Source organism: Vigna angularis, chromosome 10 (genome assembly GCF_016808095.1).
Source record: "Vigna angularis cultivar LongXiaoDou No.4 chromosome 10, ASM1680809v1, whole genome shotgun sequence".
Lineage (NCBI taxonomy): Eukaryota > Viridiplantae > Streptophyta > Magnoliopsida > Fabales > Fabaceae > Vigna > Vigna angularis.
The window spans coordinates 19,297,655-19,317,102 of record NC_068979.1 but is presented as its reverse complement, the minus strand read 5'-3'; the positions used below and the strand labels follow the sequence as shown (position 1 = coordinate 19,317,102).

The following is a 19,448-nucleotide window of genomic DNA, read 5'->3' as shown; positions in this document are numbered from 1 at the left end:
GCTTATAAGATTGTTTATGGAATGGTTAGTGCTTGATACTTTTGCACAGATCCCAATATTAATAAAACAAATCTAGTCTCACCCTGTGTCTTCCCTTTCACAGTTTTCGGAGAAATTCTTGACCAGATGTTCCTTTATGCATCACGTTTGGAACAACATCATCCTGCTCCTAACGACAATTACTTTGTTTAGACCCAAGCTCTGTATTTCGTACGTAAAACTGACCGTATAGCACTGTCTATTACCAATGCAGTTCGTAATAAAACATCAAAATTAGTGTAAATGGGTGTGTATTTTGAAGTAATGCCTAATTGGCTTTACATAATGTCCTTCATCAAAGTAACGCCATGCCCACTTATCAACAAAATATCATGATTCATGACTATTTGGTATGTATTGGCTACATAAAGTAATAGAGTGTGTGATTCAATGATTAAGAGTGGGAACGCCACAGTAAACAAAAGCTGCAGTTTCATGGGGCCTTGAGAGTGTAATGTGTCCTTATGCTGCAAGATCTTGCTTTCTCTCCTTACAAAGCAATCATAGGAGCCAATAAGTTTAAAGAGCACAAAGAATATCTTTAGTTGCCTTCTTTATTAAAGAAAGTTCCCCTCTCCTCCTTTTTTAAATTAAAAATTCCTACTTAATGCAGAGGCTATTTACATAACCACTTCTCACACCTAATTCCCTTAAGTTCTTTGGTTAGCTAACACTACTCTACCTTGGTCTTCACTCAAAGAACAAGAGCAGCAGCTTTAATACCAAATCCAGATATCCCCCAAAATTCTCACACCCCTCAACACAACTATTCTCTTCCTTCTCAATTCTCTCATTGAAGATGTCCTTACAAGTTCAGCCACAGACACAGCCACAGCCACTGATGCAGCAGCAACAGCAACCTGTTCAGGTCTACCCTACCAGTGTCACATACCAGTCACCACCCCACCATTCAAACGGATCTTTTGGCTCAGTGTTTGTTGTTTTGGCTATAATAGTAGTCATTTCTGCAGTTGCTTGCTGCCTTGGAAGGCTTTGCAACCGCCGCAGCCGCAGCCACAGCCACAGCCAGAAACATGCTAAACCTCAAAAGCAGCAGCAGCAGCAGAACCACACCAACTTCCGTCCAAAAGAAGTGGACATTGAATTCGGGTTTGACAAGAGAATTGCAGCTTCCAAGCCTAATGGACATGGAGCAGGCAGAGGAATGAAGCCACTTCCTCATGGTGACATGAAAACTTTTGAAATGAAGCTTGGTCACCCAGGAAAAATAAGACCAGGTCCATGAAGGGAATTACCTTAAGTATTATGTAGACAAACCCATCTTCTTGCTGGGAACTGTTCCTTCTCTATACCATTGTGTTTCTATTTATCTTCTCTTTTTTCAGTCTCTTATTAGATCTGCAACTGCAAGATGAAATGTATAATTATCTTCTCAACTCTTTTTATGCCCTTGTTTTGATATTTGAAAACAAAATCTTGTGTTCTCCCTGCAATATGGATTTGTGTAAGTAAAAAGATTGTAAAAATTATAAATAACTCAATCTAATGATGGATTGATTGGATAAAAAATAATGATGGTTTTGAATCTTTTTATCCAAATGCCTACATACGAGAGTCAATACAACTAGCAAAATCTGAGTTTAAGTAACTAATATGATACAGAAGCTTTTAATCTTTGGTTCCTTGAAGGTATCTTTAACACTTTCTTTGTAGTTTTCTCGTGTGCCATTCATAGATTGATTTCTTATCTCCTAAACATTTCAACTACAAAAGTAAAGTAATGTCTGGTCTTCTATAAAATTGATTATACATGAAGTTTCCCACAAGGAAAACACATGAAATGTTCTTCATTTGTTTCCTTTCGAACTCATTGTTAGCACATTGATCTATATTAAACTTATCACTCTTCACAATGGACACCACAATTGAACAATCTTCCATCCTAAACCTTTCAAGAACTTTGTTGATATAGGCCTTTTGATGGAGAAGTTTTCAAGGCTCTACAACATCTGACACTCTTGAATCTGCCAAACCTAATAATATTATCAAGGGAGGATGGAAAAACATGTTCCCCCGACTTATTTTATGTTTTGGTAACTGTATCAGTGTCTATCCAGCCTAATCAGACACACAGATTTTGACAATTTGAAACACTAAATTTGTTATGATCACCAAAATTTAGAATTTTTTTCAAACAGACAAAATTGTACATTTCTCCTCAGTTTTATTCCCTATTATATATAAATGTATATGGAATAAGGTTTGATTTCTCTATTATTGGTCTGAACCTTCAATGAAGTAATCTCTCATTTATTCTCTGTTTTATTCCCTGTTATATATAAATATAAATGGAATATAGTTTGATTTCTCTATTATTGTTCTGAACCTTAAATGAAGTAATCTCTCGTTTTTCTGATTTCTTTACTGTCGAAAGAAAAGTTTTAACATGCTACATTGTACACTAATTTTTTTTCTAAAAAGAAATGGTTTTCTTCTGTTGAGGTTTTAGGATAAACTAGACTTTTCTTTTCTAAAAGGGAATGGTTTTCTTGAATTGAGATTTTCACAAAGGAAAGAACACTTTCCTCATGTTAAACCGACCATAATGTAAATCATTTCCCTACCATTCGCAAACAATTGAAAGAAAGTCATTACAGACAAAATTCATTTGCTTCTTTATTTAGCTTAGTATCTAATTCCTTGAAGTTTAGCTCATGGATAGAGCAGGAAACAAATAGTAATCACTACTTTACAATGTTTCTACCCTCACATGAAAATTTTCGTTACATGTAAGAATTACAGGACTTGATATGAAACAGCTAAAGTCATCGTTCTGTTAAATTGAAATATCATTTGCTTTCTACAAATTCACAACTTCGAGAGAAAAAAAATGGACTATAAGCATGAATGGTACACCTTGACTTGAACTATCTCTCAGAATTGCTCCATATTCACAACTCACAACAGTTCACTGGTCACTGCCGTAAAACATAAATGCAGTGAGAAACTCATTCTTCCTAATAGATATCTACATAGATATTAAAAAGTAAACTCCACAAACTTGTACTTTACAAGCTTTCAATCTCCCCCGCTATAGGAAAAAAAAAGAATGGGAGAAAGAAAACAACAAAACTGAAGATGTACAAAAGAAAGAATGTTTTTGGTTGGCACAGGTCAAACGAATACAGTCTTTTATATTCTTCCCAACTTTCATGGTGGTAAGGATTGGGAAGTTTGGAAGGTCATGATTCCAATCTTTGTAAGAGAAAACTTTGCCTGGTTCTCTTGAAGATGATGCTGGCATAACGAAGAGGAATTTGGTGAATTTTTTTTGGTTTCAAGAGATTAAGTTTGGAAAAATTAGTTTGATTAAAACCAGCAGCTTCTGAACTCCACTATGCCTATGCTCATAGTATGTGTTCCCTTAAGACCTGTTCTGGGTTTGGCTCCTTTGGTGGTGGAAAACTTTAAATTGTGAATCACTATTTCGTGGACTATGTGATATGCTTGCAGAGTTGAGTTCAACCATTTCTCTTGAAACAGTTGAACGGAATTCTGAGCTGAGATTATCAAACTCAGAATCATCAAAGCTTCCATTAACCATCTTTCTGAATCTTGCAATGTCTTCATTATATTGACCAGAATTATAAACAGTGCTCTGACCATATCTCACCCCATTTGAAAGATCGTATAGTTGGTCACCGTTGTCTAAGGATCTTAGCACCTGAGAAAAACCAATGGACAATGATTTGAACAACTTAAGATAGAAATGATATAAAGGCAAATAACTGTGTCAATTATTTTGAGAAATAAAAAAAAAAGATTAATAGGTATGGAGGTTTTCATGAACACGAAAATAAGTTCAAATTGTCTAGTACTGTTATCACCTGAACCATACGAGGTCGCTTTAGAGCAGAGTGGCGAACACATGCTGCTGCTGCCTCAATCATTTTCGACATTTCTTTGTCAATGTATTGTTGTTGAAGCTTAGGGTCTACTAGTTCACCAAATTCTCCTGTCTCAAGTGCACGAAGGAGAAGTGGACGAGCCTGTGGAGAGAGGAAAACATCATTTGAGGTGAACGTTTTTTAAGGCGATTGATCATGTAAAAAACGATTAATTTAACCAAATTCAAAACTTGAGTGTATTTTATTTCATAAACTAAGAATAATGTTCAGACGTACCCACTCAACCAAACTCTCCTCTCCTAAGGGCTGCATTGGATCAACAGGTTTCCTTCCAGTTATAAGCTCAAGGAGGACAACTCCAAAAGAGAAAACATCTGATCTATCCGTTAATTTTCCACTTGTTGCATACTCTGGAGCCATGTACCTGCAAATTGAAGCTAGCATGAGTTAGAATGTCAGTTCAGCATTTGGCACTATTGAAGGTTTTCTCTGATATTTTTCCACTATATACTCAAACCTCCTAAAAGAGCCAGTTCAAAGAGATATGTCTACTTGGCTTCCAAAATAACAGTGATAAACAACAATAATTGAACAAATTACAATTTCAATTTTCAGCTAAAAATAATTCTGTGTATTTTCAGAATAGAACTAAAGAGGTTGCTTCAACTTTGACAGCAAGTGAGAACCTTCATGAATGTCCATATATTATTATAATGTACTTCTTTATGTTTTAGATAGAGAAAACCTACCCAAAGGTCCCCATCACCCTAGTTGATACATGAGTATTAGCATCGTCGGTTAGCTTTGCAAGCCCAAAGTCTGCAACCTGTGCCTCGTAAGCATTATCCAAAAGAATGTTTGCCGATTTAATATCTCTGTGAATAATCTTTGGGTTGCCTAGGAAAAATAAAATACTTTAGTTTTCTTCAAAACTATACAAGATTTGTTATCACTTAGTGTTACTTGTGCTTGAAGAAACGTATACAAAATCTAGCACGGCCACTATCCCTCTTATCTTTTGATTAATGAACCTTAAAGAGACAAGACTAAAAAAATACAGGAAATTCTTTAAGTTTCATATGAACTTCATAATGTAGTGTACGGATTTAAAATCAAATCATATTTTAAGATCTCCTGAGCTTTCAGCCAGTTCTCTGCCATAGAAAACTTTTCTCCAATTCTATTATACCCTTTAAGTAAATTTCGTCAAACATAATACACAGTGAGGATAACAATGTAAAAATTAATAAATTGTCAGCCCCGGAGTTTAGTTGAGAAAAGGATAGAAAAGGAGTTTATTGGGCCAAAAGAAAATCTTGACTGAATTGACAAGGATAACAGGCATATCTAATTTAGTTATATGCCCTTTGCACAACCTTTTGAGCGCCAAGCACATTAGAATCTAAGTTGTATAGGACCCGCTATTAATTGTTCTAGTAAAATGGCACCATGTTCTAGAGAAAATGGCTTCTATCAATTGCTTTAATGTATTGTGTGTTAGAAAAGATAATCTCATAGCACAAATGCAAGATAAACTTACATCCATCATGAAGATATGTCAGGCCCCTTGCAGCACCAATTGTTATCTTCATCCTCTTGGACCAATCCAAAACTGGAAATTCACTTCCTGTGAGGAGCAGGGCACAAACGACCAATTTTGACATGATAATCACTTCATAAACATAGAAAAACAAGAAATTCATTTCTTAAAAAAAAAAACAGAAACTCACACCCTGCAAGTGCTGATTGAGATTCCCATTAGGAACGAACTCATAGATGAGCGCTCTTTGCTGTTCTGATATGCAATAACCAATCAGTGAAACCAAATGTCGATGATGGATTCTGCTGATAATGTCAACCTCAGCCCTGAACTCTCTTTCTCCCTGCCCACTACCAGCCTTCAACATCTTAAGCGCCCCCACTCTACCATCAGGCATGGAAGCCTTGTAAACATACCCAAATCCCCCCTCCCCTATGATGTTTTCGCTGGAAAACCCGTTAGTGATCTCCGCAATCTTTTCGTAGGTAAAAACTAACTGACCACCGCTCAGAGCCGGATCTGAAGGAGATCTTATATGCATGCCACCTTGTTGTGCTCCATTCCCAAAACCAGGCTCCTCTACAAAGTAATGCACATCTGCACTTTATCACACCAAAATCATTAGACATGATAACAACAGGTATGTTTGGGTTCTTCTCCGTAAAGATTAGTATATATATACAGTTAAAGAACTGCTACAAATTATAAAACATATCACTTTTGAAGTGGTAATTGTAAAAGACAATAATTATTAGTTTTGATGTTCATCTTTCGATTTTGGTTGTGCAGAAGGGAACTGGTTAGAACACCAATAACAACGAAGATGATTGCAGAAAATATATGCTTTACCTCCTGGTGTACCGGCTCCTCTTATGTTAGATTTTCCAGGGGAGGGCGAGGAATAGTTGTTCTCTCGCTTATTCCTTAATAAAAAGAAAATAACCATAGCAAGAAAGGCAATGATGAAAACCCCGACGAGAGCAAGACCAACAATCTGTCCTGTACTATTATTACCGGAGGAGCTTGGAGACACCGGCGGAAGGTTGCTCTTCTGGGGAGCAGACATATGTAAAATCGGAGGTATTGCTGGTAATATTCCCGGTGGTGGTCGCAGTTGTGAATGGGGTGTTGACGCTGGAGCTGTCTGCAGCGGCGGCGGAGGCGTGGTAATACGGAAAACGGGTGAAGGTGGAATTGCGGTTGGAGTTGAAGGCCGAAGGAACTGTGGAGGAGGAACGTAAGATTGCGGTGATGGAGGTGGCGGTGATAGTGACGGTTGTGGAGGTGGCGGTGATGGTGATGGTGACGGTTGTGAACGTGGCGGCGGTGTGAGAGAAGGTGGTGGAGCTGAACGTCTTGGTGACGGAGGAGGCGGAGAACGTTTTGGCGGGGGAGAAGATTGATCTGGCGGAGGTGGCGACGGAGAAAGGGGAGGTGGTGGAGAAGTAGAAGGGGTAGGTGGTGGAGAAGTAGAAGGAGTTGGTGGTGGCGGTGAATGAACCGGCGTTGGTGGAGGAGGCGAATTCTCCGGTGCCGGCGGAGGAGATTTTTTCGGCGGAGGTACGGTAGGTGGCGGAGAAGAGATTTCTGGGGGTGGTGGTGACGTTGACGGTGATGGTAAAGGCGATGACTGTGAAGGCTGTGGCGGCGGTTCCGAGGATGGCAGAGACTCTGCGTCGTCCGATGACTGCTGCGACAAGGACGGTGGCGGAGGCGAAGCCGTAATGAAATCCGACATAGGCGAGCCATTTGAAGAGGATTCGTTAGCCATTTCTGATTCTCTATTAAATCTGAAGCTGATGATACTCAGAAATGGCAAGAAAATTCAAAAAAACAAAAGGTGGGAATGCCGATGGGACCAATGAGATTATAACTCGAAACAGTTTCTCAGAACAGAGGTTGGCATTTGAGACGATCAAAGCAGAAAGAGCAGCAAAAACAACAACATGGGTTCTTGTTCTTTAGAAAATGGCATTTAATTGAATTGGGGTGATGAAGTCTTCTTGGCCCGCGAATCCTTGAAACTGGGAAACGAAATTGGCTCGACGCGTTCAGAGAGCTAGCTCTCTATGTGGTGCGCTTCTGAAATGGAGGAGAAAAATAATTGAATTGGAGAATCGGTGAAGACTGCAACAGGCAAATGCAAAACATTCATGAGTCATGAACGTTCATTCTTCCTTAGCATTAATTTAGGTAGTTAGTTGCATTTCATGTTTGTAAAGATTCACGTTGCTTTTTGTGTTGTCATGCTTACCTCCTCCAATTTCGGGTTACCTACTGTTTCACCGGACTCTTCAAGGATTTTGGAAACTTAATATTCTGTTATATATTATTTATACCTTCAATGATGATTTTAAATCCTTATAGGACATTATTTTTAAAAATATAGTCAAACTTTTTTATTAATATTTTATAACATACACAAAATAATAAAAATATAATTTTATTAAATAATATTCAACAAAATATTTGGCATTTTTCTGTTAAATATTAATTCTTATATTTAAGTGTATTGTTTGGAGCAATAGGCAGTAAGAAAAACTCATGTTATAAGTATAGAAAATAAATTATATTTTATATATTGAATTTAGCTAAATCTGCCTATTTTAAAATAAAAGACAGTTATCAAATATTGACATTTGGTTTTGTAAAAGAATAAAATGTTCTTTTAGCAGTGTATTGGGAGATGAAATGAAAATAATGTTTCTCTAACAAATATATATTATTAACATGCATATATTTTACTTGTTTCTGTACTAAAATATAAGATAAATAAAGTTACTTTTAAGAGGTTTCCGCACCTTTTCATTCTTCTTTTACCTTCCATTGTAGTTAAACAATTTAACTTTCTCCAACTTCTAATCATTTCATTAATGAATACACCCTCACCCTCTACCACTTTCACGGAAATCAAATTTCTATTCTTTTCTTTTTCCCTGTTATGTTATTGTTCTTCTTTAAAAATAAAACAATTCAAAACAAAATTAATTAACTTTAATTAAATTAACAATAATTAATTCATTAAATAAAACAAAATTAATTTAATTATAAATACATAATTTACTTAAAATATAATTATAATTAAAATATAATTACTTGACTTTAAAAGTATCTAAAAATTAATTTACAAATTAATAAATTAATAAACTAAAAAGTAAAAAGTAAAAAATAAAAAATAAAAAAATCCGTTCAACTTTCCATGCTTTCTTTTGTTTTTTTACAAACACTTCATTTATAAATAAATAATACTACATAAAAAATTAAATTAAAATAAATGTAAAAAAATTAACAACCTAAATAAAATTAAATTAATAACCTAAAAAATACAAGAAAACGAAACCATAAAGCATCCGTTGGACCTTCAACGGACGAAAACACTCAAAACGTTGAAAGGCTTCAACGGATGTCCCATATCCGTTGTAGCCTTTCGCGTTTCTTTTCTTCTTCGTTTAACACAAAATAGAGACGCATATAGAATCACTAACCTGGATCAGAGACAACAACAAAGGAAGCACCAAACTCCACAACACCATGAACCCACCATGAATCAAGCAACAACATGAACCCACCACCAACCAAGCACCAACACAAACCAAGCAAAGGAGAAGAGAACCTTGACGAAAATAGTAAATTGGGGAAAGAGGAAAATGGAAAATTGGGAAAAGAGAAAGAGGAGAATAAGGGAGGAAGAGAGAAAGTAAGAGTGTGCGGGTGGAAGTGTGGTGTGCGGCTGAGTGAATAAGAGAGTAAAAAATAGAGTTTTAAGAAAAAGTTAAAAAGGTAAAGGGTAAAACTAAATAAGAATATTTTTAGAATTAAAAAAAAGGGTGTCGCTCCATCCACCACTCCAAGTGTTCCTGCACCTCCCCACTATTTTCTTTTATTCCAAAAATACTTTACATCTCCCCACTATTTTCTTTTATTCCAAAGATACCCTACACCTCCCCACTATATTCAACAATCTTTCTCTTTTTCTCTCCACATTAATGAAGCATTCACATGGCTTAGATTTAAACTTGTGATATATTGCAAAATTTTATTTACAATTTTCCTTAAATAAGTTTGATTCAATCTTATTTTCACCGTTCAATATTTTTTTTTCTTCAAATTACTTAATAAATGGTAAAATTTTGTTCTAAATTTCTAGAAAAATGTTTATATACATGTGTGTATTTTTTTTACATTTAATATCTATAATTTTTAACATTATATTATGTTTTAACTTACCGACATGTTTGACTCAAATAACTTGAATAAAGTATTTAATTTATTAGATAAATAATATAAAAATATTATTAAATACTTAAAATATAAAAGAAAAGTTATTTGTTAAAGATTTGAAATTTATTTAGTTCTTTTGTCATTATAAAGTTAGTATATAATAATAATAATATATTATTTACTATTAATATTATTATGTTTATTATTTTGTATTTGCATCTAACTTTTAAGTTTATAAAATGGAAGTGGTAGAAGCACTAATATTGAAGTTTCCTCTGAATTTTATATTTTGTAATATATCACAAGTTTAAATTTAAATCATATGAATGCTCCATTAATGCAGAGAGAAAAAAAGAAAGATTGTTGAGGATAGTGAGGAGGTGTAGAGTATTTTTGAAATAAAAGAAAATAGTGAGAATGTGTAGAGTATTTTTGGAATAAAAAAAAATAGTGAGAAAGTGCAGAAGCACTTGGGGTGGTGGAGGGAACAACACCCTAAAAAAAATTGGATTGATGTAGGGAGAAGTGCGGTGGTGGAGGGAGTAACAGTCTACTTTTAAAGTAACCTCCCATTTGATTATGGGCTCCTCCTATTGGATTGGATTCAGCTTGTAGTTATGGACTCTTACTCACTTAACAAATGGTTCCTACACCCCAAAATTACTAACTACACTAATACTATAATATAATAGAGAGAAAATGTGAAAAGAAATCGCAACTCGGAAAGCACTTAGATAATATTTTTATTCCGGAAAACCTATTTCAAAATGTATTTTATGTGTTTTGAAAATTCTATTCTAAAAATTTTGTTCCAAAAATTTTGGAAAACTTATTTTGCAATTTTTTCGAAACATCGGGAAGTTACATTTTAGAAAAAATGATCATTTCGGAGGTGCGAAGAGAAATTTTAGGGGTTCAAGAAGTAAAGCCTTAAAAATATTTGATAAGCTTATCTTGCAAATATAGTAACAAGTTAAGGGTGTTGCTCCCTCCACTACCCTAAGTGCTTCTGTACCTCTTCACTATTTTCTTTTATTCTAAACATATTTTACATCTTCCCACTATTTTCTTTTATTCCAAAAATACCCTACATCTCCCCACTATATTCAACAATCTTTCTCTCTCCACATTAATGGAGCATTCACATGGCTCAGATTTACACTTCTGATATATTACAAAATTTTATTTATACTTTCCCTTAAATAAGTTTGATTCAAGCTTATTTTTACTGTTTAATATATTTTTTTTTCTTCAAATTACTTAATAAATGGTAAAATTTTGTTCTAAATTTCTAGAAAAATGTTTATATATATGTGTGTTTTTTTTTACATTTAATATCTATAATTTTTAACATTATATTATGTTTTAACTTACCGACATGTTTGACTCAAATAACTTGAATAAAGTATTTAATTTATTAGATAAATAATATAAAAATATTATTAAAACTTAAAATATAAAAGAAAAGTTATTTGTTAAAGATTTGAAATTTATTTAGTTCTTTCGTCATTATAAAGTTAGTATATAATAATAATAATATATTATTTACTATTTGTCCGACCCCATTAAAACACACCCAAAAACCCCAAGTAGTGGGATCCATGTGTCAAGAAGGGAGTGAGTGTCTCAGTTAGTGGAAAACAGGTGGTTGCAGGAGAGTGACCATTCGTTTTGGGTGACGACAGTATTTAAGGCCAAATTTCAAATAACGTGTCACTTCTCTACATGCCTTTCTTCTTCTCCAAATTGTTGAAACTCTTTTCTCCTCCTTCTCTCTAAGAAAATCTCAATATTTCTTCTTCCGATCACCTCTCAGGCACCGCTGGAACACTCTCGGCGTTAAGAGCTTCCAGTTAAACCGATCGGTTTGTGATTCTGAGCTGGTGAGTTCTTTCTCTTTAAGCACGTTCGTTTAGACTCGCATGCAACCCTCTAGTTCTGGTCGCCTGAGTAGGTAGTATTATTTTGAGCGTTTCTGGTTTTCTATGTGGTTTAGTATTCCTAAAACGTGGTCGTCGAACGTTAAGTCTTTGGTAGTAGGGAGCTCTAATTCTGCATAGTTGAGCGTTCGGTTACGTGTCGAGGTAAGGGAAGCTTATATAATTTGATTAAATTCTTGTTTGAACGTTGGCATGTTTGCATGATACGTTGTTTGATTATTTGATGAATATGAGATATGTGTGTACTGCTTGTTTGGACGTGTGGATGGATGAATGATGCATGGGGTGAATTGGGTTGAGATAGGGATTGATCGTCAACTATAGTATTCTGAGTAAAGGTGGTAATTTGGTCGAGCGTCCGTTTATATTAGGTTCTCTTATACAAGGAATTTCGTTAATAACGATCGTGATAGAATAGTAGATATGTATGAGTGAGTGTTCGGCTTAAGTGTAGTTCTTCTTTAGACTTCCTAAACAGTTTAGTAAATGTGTTATATATATTACTTACGGTCGTAGACGTTATCGTTCTTTTTCATTCAGAATAAGTGGTGGCTCAATTGTGTGTGTATATATATATATATATATATATATATATATATATATATATATATATATATATATTTACTCGTTCTCATGTAGAGAGGAGTAAGTCATGTGTGGGAATGGCAGGAGGTCCTAGTCTATAAGGTTAACTTGGACGGAACGGATCAACCTCGGGTGGCAACTGTTGAGGGTATCCCAGTTACTACATCACCCGGGTGCACGGACGTCGTAGCTACACAGGATTCATACAGTCCGGACAGTCAGAGTCATGTGGTCGTTATTTGCATGCATGGATGTATGAATTATGATGTGGTCGTTGTTGGTTTTGTTATGAATGTTGTATGTTGTGATTGAATAAATTAAATTACATAAACTTACCCTGTTTATCATTTTTGTCTGTGTTGTACGTCCTGTTGTTGTCCTGTTGCAATGATCATCCGTGTGGATGTGAGTAGAAGGAGAAGAGCTGCTGGAAGAAGTATTGAAAGACGCAACGGAAGTAAAGGCCGAACCTTGAGAGCGTTCGGGTCTGGTGTTGGCTTTATCTTTTGTAAAGACCGTGCGGTATTAGTATATTTTGGTAAACGTTCGGTCTAGTAGTAGCTAGCGTACGTTTTAAATCCCCTGTTATTGTGTAAGGTCGTTCGGCCATAATCGTATCTCGTTCTGTGTAGAACTGGGTTGTAGTATTATTAATATGTGATGACTCTCGTATATGATTTTACACTGTATTTTTGGGATGTTACACTATTAATATTATTATGTTTATTATTTTGTATTTGCATCTAACTTTTAAGTTTATAAAGGTATTTTTGGAATAAAAGAAAATAGTAGAAAGATGTAGAGTATTTTTGGAATAAAAGAAAATAGTGGGGAGGTGCAGAAGCACTTGGAGTGGTGAAGGGAGCAACACCCACAAGTTAACGAGTATTAAAGTTATCCATATAATTCATTACTATCAGTCTTTCGGTTCATATTAATCAGCCTTAACTAAAAAGAATTGATTTCCTTTTTATATATTTCAATTCATAGTATCTCTTGCATTAATTATTTTTTTTTTATGCTTAAATGTTTCTAAATAATATGAATAAGAGTGTGTTGATAAATATTTATAAGAGAAAAAAAGTGTTAACGGCAAGAATTTTAATATATCATGAAACATTTTTTGCTATTTTTAGACCTTTATTGTGGACATTTGTGAAAAAAAGAAGTGTAGTGAATGCATAACCAAATACACTTTAGTGTGTATAAATTGATATTGATAAAATTAATTTTGATTACGATGTTAGTTGGAACTGATTTTCAAGTTATGTTTTGGCGTTTTTATTTTAGAAATAGTTAATTGTAAAATTTTGTATAAACTTTTTTATCGAACAAAGAATATAGTGGATATAGTGTAACATTTCAATAGCTAGTATTTAGCTATAAAGGAACTATCATATGATTAATAAATTAGATCAATTAACATACAGGAAACATAAAATTATTTTACAGTCATCTAATTCAACCATAAAACTAGTTTTATATACAACGTACAAGTTTTAAAACTATATACAAGAATGATCCTCTATTCAAACCAAACCAAGCAAAACATAATTAAAAGGAATATAACTCTTAAAACTATTGTGCATCTTAGCCATCCCCCCCTAGTGCTTGCTTAACAGATACATCATCTTCCTCTACTCACATCTACTAGATGATCATCGCTAACACATCAATGCACAAGTACAAAGAGACAAGATACAAGTAGAAAGGGTAAGCTAGTGATATAAAACAAGTCCTAATATGTGTTACATTTCATACATGAGTCATATTTTACACAAAATAATACAAACATCTTAATCATGTCAAGACCTAGATTGGACTTTCCGGATTTAGAATGAACATAGAGTTATGGCAGGTCCTACACTTGTGTAGTGGAACAACTGACCCACTCAAAGCGACAACACAAGGTTAGTTTGCTAAAACGCTCTTTGCTAATTGGAGAAAGATCTAGACTAGGACCTTCTGCTACTCTCACCACATGACTCATCTATCTCTATTTGAGACTTGATGATCATTAAAGTGTCAGAATAACCTCCAGAACTAAGCTACATATATTCATACTAACAACATTTGAAACCACCAATAAGAATTTCCTCCTTGGAACTCTTTTCCACACATTTCATTCACATGTATGTAACTTCATGAAACATAAAGCGCAATCACATGACACCATTAAACATCCATCTAAGGGCCACAAACAATGCATAAAGAATTATAAAACAACCTAAAACACCATAACCAAAAACCTGAAAAAGGGTGCCCAACGCTTGGAATGGAGCACCCAAGCGCCATAACCCACTGAAAAAGGGCGCTCAACGCCAGAGCTCTTAGAAAAAGGGCATTTAGAGGGACCTCAACGTCATACCAGCCCCTAAAAAACCTACAATTTGAACTTTGCTACCCTCTACACATATTTAAATGATTCATACAACCTCTAAGGTACTGTGAATGATCTAAGGTACTGTGAATGATCTAAGGACACGTCTCTAACTCAAAATAGTTACCCCAATCCAACTTGACTATTATGAACTACCTAATTTCACTTCTACACCTTTTAACCCATAATTTAATCACCTAGGGGTCTAAACAAGTCAGGAATGGTCTAACAACATACCTCAAACTCCCAAATTCATTCCAAACCTCCTACTTCAAAATCTCACTACTCAAAACCCCTAATTTGCACTTAAAATCATCTAAAACACCACCAATGAACTACCCCTTAGCTCTAGATCATATTCCAACCAATTTACCACTCCAACAAGTCTCAATTAACACTTTCACAGACTTGAAATATCATACTTCTCAAACAAACTATTATCTAACCAACTTGTCTATTAAAACCTTCCTTTTTAACTACAAACACATATCTTTGATAACTCATTACTCCATAAACCTTGCCACTAATTCCAATTATCAATACCACTTCACCACATACTATTCATTAAACAATAACATCAAATTCACATCATATCTGAAATCCCTCACCAAATAATGAAACATACACATTTAAAGGAAACGATACTAACATAAATAGTGTGATCGTTATTGCACCAGCTTAACATACATACAAGCACTAAATTTACACAACAAACATAATTTAAAGTTAAAAATCTAGTTTCCCTTACGTTATACCGAAACTACTAAGCTCTACATCATCCTAATAGATTGCTTCAAACAGAAGAAACTTTAAAAACACCTACGAAACACCGAATTACGATCGAAATGAGTCCTTAGGACCACAAATTAACAAAAAAGTAGGAAAAGAACACCGATGATACATGTGTCGGGGTTTCCTAAGCATGATCATATAAGAGAATTAAAGGAGAAGGGGATAGAAACTTATATTACTCTAAACCAAAAACTGATCGGTATGGAATGAAAATTACTTAGTCGTGATCTCCTAAGAACTTTCTGATCGTCAAATAGATGATTGAGGAGTCAGATATATTAGATAGAAGTGAGAGAGAACTAGGGAGAAGAGTTTTAGAGAGATAGTTTATGTTTTAAATGATGAGACAAATTTAAGAAATTATATTTATATTATTAAATTATTTTAACTTTAAAACACTTGGTCTCATTATTTTAAAACATCTATCATTAATACTTTATTTTCTAGGTTTTTTAGGGTTTGGGTGAGTGAAAAAATATATTAATCTAGAACCAATGTTATTCTATTTTTCATATATTTGATTCTATTTTGTATTCTATTCTAAATTTCAACTTGTTATTCTTGTTTTTTTATTGTTGAAAATTGGACCTAAATATTATAGTTTATTTGATTTTATTTTTATATATGTTTTGAATGTTAAAATAACCAGATGATGTATCCGCAAATGATGAGATTTTTTTAATAATTTTGGATTTATTTTTTTAATATTTTAATCTGAGTTTATAATTGTTTTTTAAAAAAATAATTGTATCTGGAATTAAATTAAATTTTTTCTTAATGTATAATAATTTCAATAGAAAGTATTATATTATTTTTATTTTAGTAATATAAAATTTTTATTATGAAAAAAAATTAAAAAGAAAGAATGTTTTGAGAAAATATTACTGCTGGGAAAAAACACAGTTGAATGGTTTGAAAAATAAAATTGTGACATCCCAAAATATATAACAATGTATATATGTAGAATGCGTCGATTATAATAATAGAAAACAGTTAAGAGTACACAATAGATAGGATTAAGGAGTACAGTTATCCAAGTCTGGCTGGGAAGTTTTAAAACTTAAGTACAAGTTCATAATTCTCCAAAATACATTATTGAATAAAGGTTCAATGGGACCTAAAGAGTGTTTCCAAAATACAAATCATGATAAAATGAAGGCTAGAAGTCTTTCAAAATAAAGAGCTATTTAAATTAAGAGCTAGTAGAAATCCTAAGCACTAGGGGCTGGGTCTTCCTCAACTTCCAAAGCTTGCTCCAAAGGTACATCATCACCTACTGCTCACATCCAAAGGATTGGATGATCATCGCAAAGGGGAAAACAAACACATGCAACACATACAAATGCAAGGGTGAGCTAGGTCTCAAACAATCATACAATTCATTTTCAATCAATCTAGCATTTCCCAGAATATCCATACACACATAAACACCTTAGTCATCATAAAAATAAGCATTTATTTCATAAAACTCATCAAGACAAGCATCATATCATGTTAAGACTCTAGACACGTCCGGACTTGGAATGAATGTAGAGCTGAGGCGGGTTGTGCACTTGTGGTGGCCCCTACTACTTTGCAAAGCCATTGCCGAGGGGTTTCACCCGACCACACACAAGGCTAATCCGTTACCGCGGAATAGACCTCCAGTGATAGCGTCTACCCTAAGACCTCCCACTACTCTCACCACACGCGTCAATCCTCTCTAAGTGAGAATGAGAGATCGTTAGAGTGTTAGGGATAACCCTCATATGAAAGCCTCTTACATTCATTCAATACACTAAATGATCTCACCTAGAGATCTTACTTTCCTATTCAATCCAACCACTTTAAATCATAGGATATACCTCTTGAATCAATAATTCCTCTCAAAGTTTCACACCAATCAAGACTTTTGATCATTTCATAATTCCTTTGAACCAAAATATACACGCTAAAGTTGCCACCAAGTAATATAGTTCTACAATCCCAAAATAAATAATAGTTCATCATTTCTCTATGAATGCCTAAGACTACATTACAACCATTTATACTTCTATCATTAATCAGCAAGGATGACCCTAGTACAATCATATGTCTAATAGCTCCTTCCTTTCAATATTTAAAGTTAATAAAATTAACAAAAAGTGAAACTATCTACATGCTCACACTATAATATTTAAAGTCATACTTCAATAAAATTAAAAGGCCTCTGGAATGTAATTTCTAATACACCAAAAATATATTTTCTTAAACCATCATGGCTTAAATAAAATATGTTAATTAAACTTTTATGATTTAAGTTTATGTAAACAATTTCCAACAAAGAAGACTAACATATTAAAGTAACTAAATTTGATATTTAACAAATTATTATTAAAAACAAATACCCTCACGACCCTCCCATACCCTTCTTTTTATAACTTATCCAATTCTTTAAAACCACCAATTTATACTTACGAGAATGCTACAGAGATCTCATTTCCAATCATTTATAAACAAAAAATATAAGGTTGTCTACCACTAGCTTCTTATTTCCGTACCTAGTGAAAATTTCCTGTAGCATCTAACTACATCCTCATTATTTTACTCTAAATTCTATACCACTTAACTTTATCTCTATCTCTGCATTTTCTAAAAGTAAGAAACCATATTCATGCTTATGCAACTATCAAAAATTCCGAAATAAATCTCTTAGTCAATACATCTTCTATAGGCAAATAAACTAGATGAAAACCACACATTACTTATTACATCGAGGTTCAACCAGCATTTATTTTTAAAGAGAAACAGCATCTTCAAAAGTGAAAATACAGTACCAAGACTGCTGCAATCAGAATATTCAAGCTTAAACTAATTGCTTTTTAGTAAGATTCAACAACATTTTCTGGTGCAGAAATTTTAAAACAGCAGCATTTTTTTATGACAGAAACAACAACATTTTCTGGTGCAGAAATTTTAAAACAGCAGCATTTTTTTAATGACAGAAACAACAACATTTTCTGGTGCAAAATTTTTAAAAACAGCAGCATTTTTTTTTCTGCAGAATTTTAATTTAACACATCAAGAAATTTGCAGAATTTATAATAGCTAACAACATGCCTTTTTGACAGCAATCAGAAATGATTTAGGTGCAATACAACATCCAAACAACAAGGTTTTCTTGTGCAGAAACAATAATTAAAATAATGTGAAAGAAAGAAATAATTAAAAATAGGCATTCTTTCACAATTTCTACAAAACCCATTTCATGCATACAAGGATTTCACAAGGCATAAATAAAAAGAAAAACTCAGCTCCCCTTACCTTAAATTTCCAGTAGCTAAACTCAAGAGGAAATCCAAAGGCACTCTAGAAAAATTGACAGCACCTATATTTCACCAAATGGTGATAGAAATTAGTCTCTAAAATAAGCTTAGGGTTAAGATTTTGGGGAAAAATCACAAGTGAACTACATGCAGCAAAATTTGCTACATGATCACAGTTCAAAAAGGGGAAAGTTACTTACCTTACGAAATCGCAAATGCAATCGGTGAAAATTGGAGCCCTTGATGCAAAGATCGCCTAGACGTCTGCGGAATGGGAATCCAGTGACTCAATGGAGGGGAAATCTAGAGAGAAGAATGGGTTTTGGAGAGGACAATGATAGAGAGATGTTTGAAGGAGAGAAAATGAAATGTAAGTTTCTGAAAATGTCTTCAGAAACTAACTGTTTTTAAGTTTTTTTTTTTTTTTTTAAAGGTTATTACAAAAATGCTTGTAGCAAATTTATTTGTAAATTCATTCCGAGCTGATAATTAAAGTTTTAAATTTTATTTGAAGTTAATTATAATTTGTTAATAATAATATTAATTTGAACAAAAACGTAAGCAAAACTTTAAATATTATTCGTATTATTTCTTATAAAAGAACTAAAAAAATCAAAGAATTAATTAATCAATTACAATATTTGTATATAATAAATAATTTCATAATAAATATAATAAATAATCATTGTATTGAAACATAATAAGATTAATAATTAATAATGTCATATTGATATAGTAAATCATAATTAGTAATTAAACAATTAATATTAAATGATAAATCAAATTTTATCAATTAAT

At 33.5% G+C, this 19,448-nt stretch overlaps 2 protein-coding genes and 1 long non-coding RNA gene across 3 annotated transcripts; 1 reads left to right on the top strand and 2 right to left on the bottom strand.

The window, feature by feature from the left end:
• Positions 1-583: 583 nt before the first annotated feature.
• On the top strand, positions 584-1,495 carry LOC108335425 (uncharacterized). The gene has a single exon (XM_017571443.2). It carries the CDS (start codon positions 839-841, stop codon positions 1,283-1,285), a length of 447 nt encoding a protein of 148 aa, XP_017426932.1. The 5' UTR covers positions 584-838; the 3' UTR covers positions 1,286-1,495.
• A 1,310-nt stretch (positions 1,496-2,805) lies between these two features.
• On the bottom strand, positions 2,806-7,323 carry LOC108334738 (proline-rich receptor-like protein kinase PERK13). The gene is made up of 7 exons (XM_017570671.2): positions 6,298-7,323; positions 5,641-6,045; positions 5,449-5,535; positions 4,658-4,805; positions 4,185-4,332; positions 3,888-4,049; positions 2,806-3,724 (listed from the first exon to the last, which is right to left on the bottom strand). The coding sequence occupies exons 1-7, from the start codon at positions 7,217-7,219 to the stop codon at positions 3,425-3,427; spliced, it is 2,172 nt and encodes a 723-aa protein (XP_017426160.1). The 5' UTR covers positions 7,220-7,323; the 3' UTR covers positions 2,806-3,424.
• A 9,017-nt stretch (positions 7,324-16,340) lies between these two features.
• LOC108335553 (uncharacterized) lies at positions 16,341-19,028 on the bottom strand. The gene is made up of 3 exons (XR_001832754.2): positions 18,851-19,028; positions 18,649-18,712; positions 16,341-16,642 (listed from the first exon to the last, which is right to left on the bottom strand). It is a non-coding gene; the product is annotated as an uncharacterized LOC108335553 (long non-coding RNA).
• Between the last annotated feature and the right edge of the window lie 420 nt (positions 19,029-19,448).